Here is a 9771-nt window from a genome sequence, read left to right on the forward strand (position 1 = left end):
AGCAACATCCTGTATAACGACCCCAACTAGTAAGCCCATCTAGACGCCAAGCAAAATAATAGGTATTCAATGATAGTGCTAAAACCAAGTAGAACCAAACTATGACACCGTCCATTCCATCTTGGGAGGATAATAATACAAGAGAACACACAGAGAGTCAACCAAAGCATTCAAATGACAATGAAAAAGAAAGAAAAGGGGAACGAATGGGCCCTTCTTTTTAGTACGATCGACTTGTGGGAAAGGCAAGCAAAGACCCAGAAAGATAATGAATCACTCATTATAAAACCAGAAAAGAAGATCCATACCCAAAACGCAGTAGCTTTCCTTTTTCTTACAGTATATTTGAAAAGCAAAAGTACGCCAAAACGAGCCAACTTATCGTCTCGTTAAACAAGAGTGTGACAGTAATTACAACTTAAAGAAGACCATTTTTCCGCTCTCGATTTTCTATTTGTATAGTCATCAAGTAGACGCCAAGTTGAATATCATCGAGGCTAAAGACGATTTGATCACCTGTGAGAGGACAGAACCATAAACTGAATGGGCAAATGACCTCTAAGAAGAGTAAGTTTAGCTGCTGCTATTTTTTTTGCAGCATTTGTACTGATCAATTCGATCACATGAAATCGTCCTCCAGCTCTTGTAGCGATTTGTTTGCCGCTGCAATTTGTTTGTTAGATGTCATCTTCTCAGAGACCATCAAACCACTGTAGCTCCTTAGCTCAGCTTGCCTCTCTTTTTCTAACCTGTCCATTTCCTCGCGGCGTTTCTGTAAAAAGGAAACTTCACTACAGCGAGATATAAAAAAAAAAAAAAAAATCATAATACTTCGAGAAAACCACCTGACCTAGGCAACAAAACCGAGTCGGACTAATAGATTTGATAGAGACTAAACATAATAACATACGCTGCCAAATGATCAATATGATCGTAGTCACTTGCAAAATATTTGACAAAAGGAATTTCGTTTCACAGAGGAGTAAATCTTGCTGTGTGTAAGTAAAGACATGGCCAAACTATCTATGCGGAAATTTCAGAAAAGCTAAAACATAGAAATCCAAGATGTAGAGACCACAAAAAGGAGTTAATTCAGAAATGGAACAAAAAAATTGACACCAACCTTTTCTCTCAGGTGTTGCTTCCTCTCTGCTCTTTCAGCTGCATTCACAGCTTCGCGTTCAGCTGTGTAGCGGAAAACAAAGTGTTCGTTAACTATTTTATACAAAAAAAAGAAAATAATAATAATAAAAAACAAACCAACAAAATATGTGAATGTGAGATCCCACCCCGGTTGGGGAGGAGAACGAAACACTCTTTATAAGGGTGTGGAAACTCTCCCTAGCATATGCGTTGTAAAAACCTTGAAGGAAAGCCCAGAAGGAAAAAACCCAAAAAGGACAATATCCGCTAGCGGTGGACTTGGATCATTACAGTGAAGCTCATACTAGTTGTGCCTAAACGTGCTAGGAATAGCGACAGCATATTTGAGTTAACAAAAAAACGTGCATATGCAAAAGGTGAAGACAACATAAAACAACAATGTCATTTCCAATTTACCTTTCAAATCAGGCTTCCTTTCCACTTTAGTCCTGTTCAATCTATTGACAATGTCATTGATCCGTTTTTCCACCCTTACGGTTCGGACCTGAATTGTATACAAAGACAAAGGTTGTGTAAATCACCTTTAATATTCCCATCCATAAAAGATGCACAAAAACTTATTTAAAACAATAAAGAAAGACAAGAAAAAATAACCGTAGGGACATATCAACTCGCCAAATTCAAACTATGAACCTTACCATCTTGGGGTTATGAAAACCAACTTGGCCAACATCCATGGAAGCAGTTTTTTTCAAATTAGCCCAAGGCGTATACACGACATCAATGTTGTTTACCTTGTTTCCTGCCAGAAAAAAGGGCCAATAGTTAAAAGGCTCCTAACTTGCGACACAATTTCACTGTCATCCGCAGAAACGTGCACATGCGTCTTAAAGTTCCAATTGAAGGACGAAAATACAGGCAAACCTAGTTCACTTGTTCATCATTTTTTTATTTTCTAGAAATAGACTGCTCAATTTCTACCTTGAATAGAATTTGCTTTGACAAGCTGAACACAATCCTCCAGCAACCCTTCACTTATATCATCAATGGTCTGCCCTCTTCGCAGTCTCACATAAACATGGGCAGACGACATCTTGTCCACGTGAAACCTACACGAAACAACCTTTGTTCAGAGAAGAAATCTTAAGCCAAATCCTCCCTAAAATGAAAATTAAGAGTAACAAAATTCAAGAAAAAGATAAATCCAAGTCCAGTATCACTGGATAAGGATTACGCAAACAAAATTCAAGGTATCAATGCAGACAAGAAACTCATTCCCTTCATAATGTTAATTTTCAGTTTCATCGAGCTCTGAAAAGAGAACCAGGGATGGCCATGGCTACCATTTTTATATAAATCAAAGCCAGCAGCAACCGCACAAAATAACGTAGCATTCAAGTCGAGGAATTCGAATATCAATTTCGAAAACCATCAAGCAAGAACGAAAACATCAACACTTCTACCTGACTTGATTAATTCTGAGAAATCGTTTTCATCCAATCCGAATGAAATTAACATCAAATAACAACCGAAGAAAGAAACAGAAACAATAAAGAAAACCTTAACGAAAAATTACCAGATATCCTCGGGGAAGCCGTATTTGATGAGCTCCTCGTTCTCGTGCTTATCGAGCCCCATGAAAATGGTGTAATCGCCGACGTCGGGCCGAGCTTTGAAATAGAAAACCATGGTGCTTCGATTTCGTTATGCTCGACGCTCGCAAGAACAAAAATGTAGAGAAAAGAACGAATTAGGGTTTTCAATTCGGGAGAATAGAGAGAGATTGGTCTTCTGTGTGCGATTTTAATCGGACACCGATTTTCCAGGATAGCGTGAATAATATATATTTAATCCGGCGACTCACGGAGGAAAATTTCCGTTACGCAATTACGACAAGATTTCCCATCTATTTTTAAGGTTTTTTTCTTCTTCTTATTTTAATAATGTAATTTAAATAAATGAATGTAGCTAACTCGTCTCCCATATGCACAATCCACTAAACGAATCTTATCTAATATAGTACCATATATAGAAGTAGGCGGTGCCTCGAACACCAAAGGCTAGGGTTTTTGTGAGCATATCTCGAAGATATAGTTCCTACCCGTTGTTTACAAAAATGAACTAGGATTTTTTTTTTTTAAGATATGCGTAAGGAGTGCATTAAGGTTTCGAGAGGCGTGTTCATGTCACATTGAGTTGAGGTCAGTCTACGATTCGGCTCGGATCAACCAATGCAAGCGTCGTTAGACCTAGATTGGGCCCATATGGATAATAACCATGGTTAACCATGGTATCTAATATAGTACAATATATAGAACTAGGCGGTGCCATGAAGTGCAGCAAAAGCTAGGGTTTTTGTGAGCATATCTCGAAGATACAATTCCTATCCATTGTTTACAAAAATGAATTATGATTTTTTTAAAGATATGTGTAAGGAGTGTATTAAGGTTTCGAGAGACTGTTCACGTCACGTTAAGTTGAGGTCAATCTACGATTTGACTCGGGTCAACCAATGCAAGCGTCGTTAGACCTAGATTGAGCCTATATGGAGAATGGCCCTAGTTAACCATAGTTTGATCGACCCTTGTGAGATGATCGAGTTGGTCCTTTGCTAGGCCCGATTTTAGTCGTTTAATTTAACCCACAATAAAAAAATATATTGGTATATTTAGCAAATTTCACAAATAGGATGGACGTTTTAGTCGTTTGACATTAATATATCGATAATATAAAATATTTTTAATTGATATTTTTATATTATATATATATATATATATATATATATCCATGGTTAATAACATTTAATAACAATATTAAATTATTTATCTCATTTTAAGTATAATTCACTGGTTAAATCATTATAACCTTAATTAAAATATTAAAGTTCGAATCTTAACAATAATGACATTTAATTTAAAAACGGAGTAAAAATATTAATTTAAACCTAATCCCTAACTCGACACAAATCCACGAAACCCATATATTCATTTCGTTGAAGCCGTTCCAAGGACCTTGATATACCCACTCCACCTTGCAAAACAATAAATAAATATTAATAATATCACTTAAAACTAATCTTAAAAACAATAAATAAATTAAAAAATTGTTTAAACCACAAATTTAATTTTTAAATAATTAAAATTTTAAATGTCATGTTTAATATATTTGTCATATTTTTTTTTTATCTAATTAGTCTCCGATTTATTTGCCATTAAAAAAAGAGAATAAGACACAACATAAATTTTAATTTTTTATATAAAAAAATCCTATCAAACACAAAATTTATTCAAAATTAAAGTTTTTAAGAAAAAAAAAGTTATAATATAACATTTTAAAAAATGTAATGAAAAATGGTTTGGAAACTCACCGAGCGTGAGAGCACTTATGAAGATCGAGATCGCAAGAACGAAGATAACGATCGAAGCTCTTCCAAGGAAAGCAATAATTTTACCCACAACGTACTGCCCACAGTAGGCTGCAACCATCGCCACTGCAGCCAAATAAACCGCTACAAAAAAAAAAAAATTAATTAACATGATTATTTTCATGTATCAAAAACTTGGGACTCGTCGTCCCGACAATCCTCTTCTCAAACAAAATTACCGTATGGCACTGGAAACTGGTTGAGGAGGTAGTACTCCACCACAGACATTGATGACGAAAACATCATAGCGAAGGTTGCCGATGCACTTGCCACCTATGCAAAAGGTAGCCCAAACTAAGCCAGGTCAGAAAATCAACATTTAAATTTAAAATATTTATCTTATAATTTTTTAAAATTATATAAACTTTTTAACTTTTATTTAATAAATTAAATAAACTTATTAAACATTTATCATCAGAGACTTATTATATAAATATTAAAAATTTAATGAAACTTCAATAACTAAACTTATAACTTAACCGAAGTGAATAGAAATAAAATTGTGACCTGTGGATGCACTCCGAGCTCCAAGAACAATGGCCCCATGATCGATCCTCCACCGACGCCGAGCAAACCGCCGACGATGCCAGCCGACATGCCAAGGCAAGCGTACATGGCAAGTTGCCCAGCTCGAAAATCGATTCGACGTTCTCCCAAGGATGTGATTATCCTTCGCCCTTTGTACAGGTTAATTGCCTCGTACAAATATATGCCCACAGATACTGGCACCTGTAGAAAGTTTAACGTCCAATATTCCCACGAGCACGACGCTGATTTCTCCTGTTGAAAAAAATCCATCAAATGGTAAATAAATAGTTTAAATATGTATTTATTTGATATTTGTATTTAATACGTCTTTACTTTATTTAATATTTTTTAAAATTACAGATTAGAATTATATATATTAAAAATTTAAGAGGTTTATTACACTTAAAATTCAATTTAAATATAATGGATTGGTTAATTATTATTATTTTTAATAAACTCAAAATTAAAGTTTTAGTAAATTATTATATTTAAAAGTTAAAAAATTAAAAAAATTAAAAATTTAGTTTCTTTTATAAATTCTAGTTAAATTTATGCTAAATTAAGCTGAAATGAAACCTTGAAAATCTGGAGTACAAGAAATGCAATCCAAACAAAGAAAAGAAGACCCAATTCCTTCCAATACACATTCTTGAGAATCGAGACCTGAAATTCAATAAATAAATAAATAAATAAATAATTTATTAATTGTAATTAATTATTCAATAAATAAATAACTTACTTCTGTTTGCCCACCAGGAAGAGCCTCGTACTCCTCTCCACTTTCGGACCCTAATTATAAATTAACGACTTTAATTAATGGTAATTTCAATTAATTAAGGTAATTAGGGTTATCAATATTGATTCATAATTTATGAAACTCACCTGCGGACCCGCTCACGAGCTTGATGGCGTCCTAAATCAAACACAACCCGACCCAACTCAAACCAAATTGGAAGAAATTTAGACAAAGTAAAGAAATAAGAAGAGAACTAAAACCTTTTTTAGGAGCGTTTCCTTCTTCCAAGTTTCAACTCCCTTAAAGAACGCCTTAGTAGATATGACTTAGAAAAAAACGAACCAAAATGAATAGAATTAGATGCAAAGAACAAAATACCGAACACAAAAATACATTCAAACGAACAATAACGATTAGTTTAAAGATTTTTTAGGAGCGTTTCCTTCTTCCAAGTTTCAACTGCCCTAATGAATGCCTCGTTAGATATGACTTCCAAAAAAAACACAAACAAAAAATGAATAGAATCAAATGCAAAGAACAAAAAACCGAACACAAAAATACATTGAAACGAACAATAACGACTAGTTTGAAGACTTTTTAGGAGCGTTTCCCTAAGTTTCAACTCCCCTAATGAACGTCTCGATAGATATAACTTCCAAAAAAACGAACTAAAATGAATAGAATCAGATGCAAAGAACAAAAAATTAAACAAAAAAATACATTGAAATGAACAATAACGACTAATTTAAAGACTTTTTAGGAGCGTTTCCTTCTTCCAAGTTTCAACTCCCCTAATGAACGCCTCGATAGACATGACTTCCAAAGAAACGAACAAAAAAATGAACAGAATCAGATACCAAGAACAAAAAACCGAACAATAACGACTAATTTAAAGATTTTCAGGATCAAAATCGTAATTTAACCCAAAAAAAAAAAAAAAAAAGAGGCTTACATAAGAAAAGGATGATGAGGAGAATTGTGACCATCCAATTAGGAAAAATGACATTGAAAATGACTCCAATACTTATGCCAAGCATGAGCATGGGCTGGACCAGGAGCACCAAATCGTAGTCAATTATGGGCGCATCAAGCGTGGGGTGCCTTAGGTGAAGGTTAAAGTACACAGTGGAGACTGCGGCACCCACTATCATACCTATAATAAGCTCAAACCAAATCATTATGAATCAATTTTAATTCAACAACTTTAAAGCTTCGTAACCTTTGCTTCTTACATTTGGATATGGCGGTGGAGGATTTGGCGTCGAACCCAATTATGAGGTTAAGCATTGGAAGGAAAAAGCCGCCTCCGCCGATACCACCAACGCTCCCGAATGCCCCTCCAATGAATCCTATCACCGTGCCCACCACAATCCGCCACCCAAACTCCATGTTCTATAGGTTGGATGATGAAAGTCTCACATCGACTAATTTAGGAAATGATTATAGGTTTATAAACAAATAATACTCATGACACCTCTTGGAAAGCCCGGAGCAGAACCACGGGAGCTTATGCTCAAAGTGGGCAAAATCATACCATTATGGAGAGATGTGTTCGTCTAACCTTGTACATTTATTTTTATTTTTAAATAAGCACTTTTTTTTTTCTTTTCCGAAATTAAATATTTTTTTTCATTTTTTTAAAAAAATTTGTATTTAATGGTTAATTTTTATTTTTTAATATAATATTTTTCAAAAACATATACAAAACAAGTTAATAATATTTTATAAACAAAAATATAATATAGTTTTCATACCCAACAAGTAAATAAAGTAAATAAAGTAATAAAGATATATATATAAAGCTAAATTAATATAAAAAAAGTACCCTAAATCTTGTATTTTATTTAAAATTACTTTTAAATTTTTAAAAATTCCAATAATTCCCTTAAATTTTTTAAAAGTTTTAAAAATATTAATTTTAAAGTTAATATTTGATTTAAAATATATAATTATTAACTTAAAAACGCTTAAAAAAAATTAGAAATATTATATTTAAAAAATACCCTTCATGCACTTAATTTTTTAAAAAATAAATCTTCTCTAATAAGCACGAGAAATTTATTTATTGAATTTAAATTCCTACCAAAATTAGCCATTTTCTGTCATTAATTAGCAATAATCAACTAATTGTTTTTCTTTGTCAATTAAAATAAAATTTTTGAACAGTTCATTGCACGACTAATTATTTTATTATTAATTGCCTCAAAAGAAGAAGAAGAAAAAAAAAAACTTTATTATTATTTATGATTTTATTTATTTATTTATTATTATTATTAAAAGTAAACTGGGGGGAGATTGGGAACCACTTACAGGCCAGACGTGTTGATAATCAGAGGCGTCCGATTGCCAGAGAAAACCCTTCCCGATAGTAAGAAGACTTTTGAAATCTCGCCGTGTTCCATCCGGCGTCGGAATCCCCGGATTCTTCAGGCCTCGTTCTGCAGAAACTAAGACCAGAACTAACAGAAAGTTCACCGTCGCGATTAACAGCGACCGGTTGCTCCTCCATTTGACTCCGCCGTACTCCGCCATCGAATCTCGCGTAAGATACACGCTCCGCCGGTACTAGCGAGCGTTAAGACACTAAATCGTCGATTCGCCGACCGATCCTTAGAATCGCTGCTTCAGAACTAAAAAATGATCCAATAATTTGCCTACGGAACAGAATAACAATTAATTCAATAAAAGTTCACGTGAAAATGATGGAGCTTTGAAAAGTCCAACTACCTTGGAAGAGGAATCTGCAAAATTTTGTCGGTTTTATCATAATCTATGGACACTTTTTTAAGGTTACATACTTTCTATCCTTTCGAGGAAACCCACTTTTAAAGGTATATTTGCTCCATATATAAAATTGAGTAATATTGATTACAATAATTTACAAACCATTATTATATATTCTATATTTTGAATTATTTTGTTTAGAAAAATGTGGCTGTAATTATATGTTTTTAGTTTGCTACTAATTTTTTTTTTTTTTTTGTCAAAATACTTAAATTTGGTGTGTTCTTAGATATTTTTAAAATCTTGTTAATAGTGTCCAGCTTTTTCTGAAAGACAAAAGGAAAAAGCTCTACAATGGGAGATAATAGAGGAACACTATTATTGTTTTCCAACAATTTTTGTCAATTGTTTTCCAGCAATGGGGCACGGAAGATGACTACCCGTCAACGTCAATGATTTGATCCTTCATCACATTAGCTCAGCTTGTTGCTAAGAGAATTCATCTAAATCCAGGTCAATAATGTGTAGGCTATTTCAAGATTTCTAGCCCTGTTGTCAAAAGCTCTGTCATTCCTATTCGGATCATCTTTCACATTGCCCTTTAACGAGTGTAGAGTTTCTAAATCAAACACTCGAGGATTGTACTCAGCTCGTGAGTAATCATGTTAGAGTTTAGCTTTGGAATAATTTTCATTTTAGGCAAGAATTCTCGTACTTTAATGACTCTGATCATCCTCGCTTTGTTTCCGAGCTACACAGCCATTTACAAGCAAGCAACCCCTAGAGGAGCATGAATTATGAACTGAAGGTTGCTCTTTTACCGTGGGGATTAAGTACCACACTCGTGCTCTTATTAATATGCGATGTGATTATCATGTGCAATACCTATAGTTATTCATGAGATTGCACATACTTTGGAATCAAATCAGATTTTTAAAAAACAAATAATAAATAACAAAATCATTATTCATTCCAGCTAAAGAGCTTTTTAGAATGCCAACTCCAACATAGCTTAAGAGTTTCAAATCTTCACCCCAAGTGTACCAACCTAAAGCTTGGACTAACAAGTTAAAGTGACCATAACAAATTTCTTCGAATGTCAATTCAAACATAGCTCGAGAGGTTCAAATCTTCACCCCACGTGTACTAACCTAAAGCTTGGACTAACGAGTTAAAGTAGTTTAACGGGGAGGGTGGGGGTGCAAAAAGTAGTTTAACGGGGGGAAGAGAAAGACGGGGGGGGGGGGGGGGGGGG

General features: G+C 34.0%; 2 protein-coding genes across 2 annotated transcripts; both read right to left on the reverse strand.

Annotated features, from left to right (window-relative positions):
* Positions 1–254: 254 nt before the first annotated feature.
* LOC111446760 (coiled-coil domain-containing protein 25) lies at positions 255–2942 on the reverse strand. The gene is made up of 6 exons (XM_023085704.1): positions 2681–2942; positions 2086–2213; positions 1803–1906; positions 1561–1648; positions 1124–1185; positions 255–772 (listed from the first exon to the last, which is right to left on the reverse strand). Exons 1-6 carry the CDS (start codon positions 2791–2793, stop codon positions 620–622), a joined length of 648 nt encoding a protein of 215 aa, XP_022941472.1. The 5' UTR covers positions 2794–2942; the 3' UTR covers positions 255–619.
* A 1012-nt stretch (positions 2943–3954) lies between these two features.
* LOC111445896 (sulfite exporter TauE/SafE family protein 3-like) lies at positions 3955–8446 on the reverse strand. Its single transcript, XM_023084429.1, has 11 exons — positions 8103–8446; positions 7025–7184; positions 6745–6945; positions 6053–6117; positions 5939–5969; positions 5796–5845; positions 5633–5719; positions 5036–5308; positions 4708–4801; positions 4472–4612; positions 3955–4134 (listed from the first exon to the last, which is right to left on the reverse strand). The coding sequence occupies exons 1-11, from the start codon at positions 8322–8324 to the stop codon at positions 4049–4051; spliced, it is 1410 nt and encodes a 469-aa protein (XP_022940197.1). The 5' UTR covers positions 8325–8446; the 3' UTR covers positions 3955–4048.
* Between the last annotated feature and the right edge of the window lie 1325 nt (positions 8447–9771).

Source organism: Cucurbita moschata, unplaced genomic scaffold, assembly GCF_002738365.1.
Source record: "Cucurbita moschata cultivar Rifu unplaced genomic scaffold, Cmos_1.0 Cmo_Scf00008, whole genome shotgun sequence".
In the NCBI taxonomy this organism is placed as follows: Eukaryota; Viridiplantae; Streptophyta; class Magnoliopsida; order Cucurbitales; family Cucurbitaceae; genus Cucurbita; species Cucurbita moschata.

Coding starts and splice junctions, on each gene's coding strand:
- LOC111446760 (XM_023085704.1), bottom strand. CDS start 2,793: ATGGTTTTCTATTTCAAAGCTCGGCCCGACGTCGGCGATTACACCATT. Junction 2,214..2,680: donor GGCTTCCCCGAGGATATCTG/GTAATTTTTCGT, acceptor TGTTTCGTGTAG/GTTTCACGTGGACAAGATGT. Junction 1,649..1,802: donor GTTTTCATAACCCCAAGATG/GTAAGGTTCATA, acceptor TATACAATTCAG/GTCCGAACCGTAAGGGTGGA.
- LOC111445896 (XM_023084429.1), bottom strand. CDS start 8,324: ATGGCGGAGTACGGCGGAGTCAAATGGAGGAGCAACCGGTCGCTGTTA. Junction 6,946..7,024: donor CTCCACCGCCATATCCAAAT/GTAAGAAGCAAA, acceptor AGCTTATTATAG/GTATGATAGTGGGTGCCGCA. Junction 6,118..6,744: donor CCTCATCATCCTTTTCTTAT/GTAAGCCTCTTT, acceptor TTTTTTTCTAAG/TCATATCTACTAAGGCGTTC.